This window comes from Siphateles boraxobius, unplaced genomic scaffold (assembly GCF_051911475.1).
Source record: "Siphateles boraxobius isolate OS27281-9 unplaced genomic scaffold, OSU_SipBor_1 12, whole genome shotgun sequence".
Taxonomy (NCBI): domain Eukaryota; kingdom Metazoa; phylum Chordata; class Actinopteri; order Cypriniformes; family Leuciscidae; genus Siphateles; species Siphateles boraxobius.
The window spans coordinates 12,278,989-12,283,012 of NW_027508722.1; the positions used below are offsets into that span (position 1 = coordinate 12,278,989).

The following is a 4,024-nucleotide window of genomic DNA, read 5'->3' on the forward strand; positions in this document are numbered from 1 at the left end:
TGTAATTAGGATGGTGACCTCTGGAGATCCCTCGGTCCCCTTGAGTGACAATGTCACAATCTGTATCCTGTGAGAATACCTTGCTGCTCTCGGATCTGCGTCAAGCTTGCGCAAATACACAACCTCATTCATATACACAGACAGTGGGATTGCGCCTGTCACTACGTGGGTCAAACAGAGCCAGCCCACTCAGAGCACTATTTAAGGGCCTCTCTTGCACAGTGCAGCGAAGTTGTGCAAGCACACTTGTTCTGCAGTCAGCGTGTGTTCTCCATCTCTCTCTCTCTCCTCCTCCTCTCTACCGGAGTTTCACCTGAAGGTACGATCTCAATTTTTTCTTAGTTTTGAATGTGGAGTGTTGAATGCTTAAATCGGGTGTAGCATTTATTGTGTGAATTTTTTTTTTTTTTTACACGTTGTGTGAAATATTTCTAATGTGTGCCCGTGTGGCATGTCCTAAAACTTTGACATTTAATTTGTAGATTTTAATAAAAACAATGAAGATGTGAAGTGAGTGAATGAGATTCACTAGTGATGCAGTTTCTATTTTGTTATAATAATTGAGAAATTGGATCCATTTAAAATTCCTATTGCTGTTGCTGATGCTTCTTGGCTTGAATCCAGTTAGGTTTATTTTTTCCTCAACCACAATTTTTCCAGTCTGAACAACTTGTATGAATTTTTTTTTTTTTTAAATGGTTAAGTAAAATTGTGGAAACCAGAGAGCAAATAAGACAGGCATCTTGGGGAAATGAGTTTTATTTAAACCAAATGTACTAAACAGAAAAACAAAGAGTTTAGATCTACCCCGATTACAAATTGCATTTAGTCCATCTATCAGATGTTTAATACAAATGTATTTACTTTTGTTATGTCCATAAATGTGTAGGATTTAGTATTTAGGGGTTGAAGCAGGAATTTTACTTTAGCAATCATTATTAATTATTTTGTTGATGATTTTAATGTTGGATTTTTTTTTTTAGGTAAAATCATTCAAAAAGCAGCTCACTAGCCTTAACATAAAAATGTATGTCATAAGTTTAAAAGGCAATATCAAAGCTCTAACATGTGTGTGTATGTTTCAGCTATGAACACTGGAATCTGTGTGTGCGTGCTGCTGGCTGCCCTCTCCACCAGCAGTTGCCTTTCTCTCCGGACTCATTCAGAAGATGGAGATCAGTCTGATCTGGGGACTATAGCGAAACACACACGCCACACCCGTGCAGCGCCGTCCAGTGGACATCTGAGCCTTCTGTCGAAACAAGTGGATGATGAAGAACCCCGCAGCAGCTTGTCTGAACTACTGGCCAGAATCATCTCCACCAAAGGTGGAATTCCTCTTTCAAATGGCTTTATTTTATATTTATAGAACTTTTTATCAATCGTGCTTCCTGCATTTTATGTTATACTGCATGAACAATAATTGTGCCATTTGATCAGAACTCACAGGCATAAATTATAGTCATTAATTTTGTCCTTGTCCTTCCATGTAGGTACATACCGCAGAAGTCCCTCTCCAAATAGCAGGTCCATGGGCTCCAGTCACAGAATAAAGGATAGAGATTACCTGGGATGGATGGATTTTGGCAGACGGAGCGCAGAAGAGTACGAATACTCCTCATAAGACCCATTCAACCACTGACATGAATCAACCTGATTAGCCAGTCATCTGTACAGAGTCACTTTTAATGTCAATCAATCACAGTCTGAGCTCGGTCTGATGTAAATTTGTTTGTACAATGGAGATGATGCAATATATCAACACGCGTGTCCATCTATATACATTTATTTTGCAGAAAAAAAAACAGAGTGAGAATGTAGTCTCTACTGCTTTTATTCTCATAACTCATGTATATATGATTTTGTCCTCAGACATATCACAGATGTCTATGAATAAATCATTGCCTTAACTCACTCATCTGAACTTTCACGGCTCTTGTAATTCATTGTGTGGTGTAAACAATTAAAATGCAGAATTTTTTTTTGAGGCAGATAAATTGCATTAAAAATGCATTTTTGGAATATTAAACAACAGCAACATACAAATACAAAAAAACAACAAGAAAATTGTTAGGTTAAGAAAAACTAAATTAGCAGCTTAGGCCATTTGTCCATTGTAATGTTTCTTAATTTAGTAAAAAAAAAAAAAAAACAGTGTATCACTACATCCATATTAGCTTTTATTAGTATGTAGCTTTGATTCACCATCTCAGCTGAATCCACCACAGCTCAGTGAAGCCATTTGTGTGGTGTCGAGGGACCAAGCTAACGGATTACTGTTAATGATCTTATTATAAAAGCTTTCTCTAATTTGAAAGCTGAATGGCTACAGCATTACAGCACTAGTGCCACGGGTAGCCTTCAAATCCAATTCTCTTCCCATTGCTCGAGGGACAGATTAGAGTTCAGGCAATAATACCCGATTCTGCTGTAGAAGAGGACAGGGTGAGAAACGGAGAGAGAGAGACATGCAGACAGTAAGATGTGGAGAAAACGCTCCATGGTTTATTGCACAAAACACTTGAGTTAGCACATAATGGATGAATCGTAGGCTGATGATTGCGAGCAAATGAAGGGCTACACCAAACAAAAAGAGCCATTATGCCACAGGTGTGCCTTAGTGAAAGAGATTTCATTCTGTTAGACAATATAAAGTGAACCAATAAATGCTCGCTTACACACACAGTGCCAAACATGAAAGGTTTGCAACCAGGGCAATTAAATGTGTTCTGGCAATGTAGATACATTGTCTGAGCCAACTAGCCAATTCTCTTATTTCCCCTCGCTCATACATAGACATATGCATCTTTGAAGTCTTTTCACTGACTCAACTAGTATCAGCTGATTGATACTAAAGAGTTTGGCTTTGCCTTATTGATCACAGGGAAGGTAACCTTAAAATTATCTTGGTGAATAAAACAAGGCCTACAGAACAGTATGCTTAGCAATTGACCGTTCGCAAAGACCCGCCCCTTTAGTTACTGTTGCTATGTCCGACAAGCCACGCCACTCTCCCGCCACACACCATGTTCTCACACAGGGAAAAATACATCGCGGAGCAGAGAGGACACTGACAACGCGCTGACAGACAAGACAGACCAGGTTACTTTTGATATGAAACAAAGTAACAACTTTCAAATTTAGTCATTTTTTGAAGAAATTTAAACAATAAATACCGTTTTGTGGCTCTTTAATGTGTCTGACAGATCGCTGTAGAGCCTCAGTTAAAGCTGCTCGTGAACCGATCATCTCTTCCTTCTAGTTAATTTATAGCATCAAATAAACATGACTGAACAAGAAGGAATGTTATTTTAACCGAAAGATGTCAGTACACTTAGTTTTCCAAGTTAAAATACTCCAACGATAATCTACTAACTCTCCTGACTTCCTTGTCGGACAAAAATGGCGGACAAGGTCGCCTGTCAGATCGCCTGTCAATCAAACTCCTTGCGAAGGGTCAATTAGACTGACACTAAAATGGCACTTACTGTATCTACTATGTCTTGTCCATCATCTTGAAATGTCCTTTATAATATAACAGCATACTAGATATAACCAAGGAAATACCTTATGTAATTAACTTGCAGTTCACTTGTTCACAGTTCACAATGACTTAATTTAGTTTAATAAATTATGATGACTGATATGATGTATTATTATCACCTAATGCAACACATTACATGCAACACAATGCAACACATATCATTCGGAAGAAATTATGACAAATAAGTTGTACACTGAGATTTAGTTCTTAGGGTTCTGGGGTTTGTTCAAATCTCTAATCCAAAGTATGAGTACATTTTTGAGTAATTGTTGTCAATATGTCCATTTTGTATGTTTCAGTGCCTATCCAAACACACAAATATGCAAAATTTGTGGCATTAATTTACTGCCTAACATGTTGTGGATGTAACCACATATTCAGCATTAAGAGAAAACTTTATTTAGGTTGCAGTCCTGGCTGAAATTCTTGGAAGTCAGGAAACCAGACCTGGATATATTTCTTAAACTCAAGCTTGTATTC

At 37.9% G+C, this 4,024-nt stretch overlaps 1 protein-coding gene across 1 annotated transcript; it reads left to right on the forward strand.

Moving 5' to 3' along the window:
* The first annotated feature begins 1,087 nt into the window (after positions 1 to 1,087).
* On the forward strand, positions 1,088 to 1,791 carry ccka (cholecystokinin a). The gene is made up of 2 exons (XM_077204864.1): positions 1,088 to 1,328; positions 1,494 to 1,791. Exons 1-2 carry the CDS (start codon positions 1,088 to 1,090, stop codon positions 1,622 to 1,624), a joined length of 372 nt encoding a protein of 123 aa, XP_077060979.1. The 3' UTR covers positions 1,625 to 1,791.
* Positions 1,792 to 4,024: the final 2,233 nt, after the last annotated feature.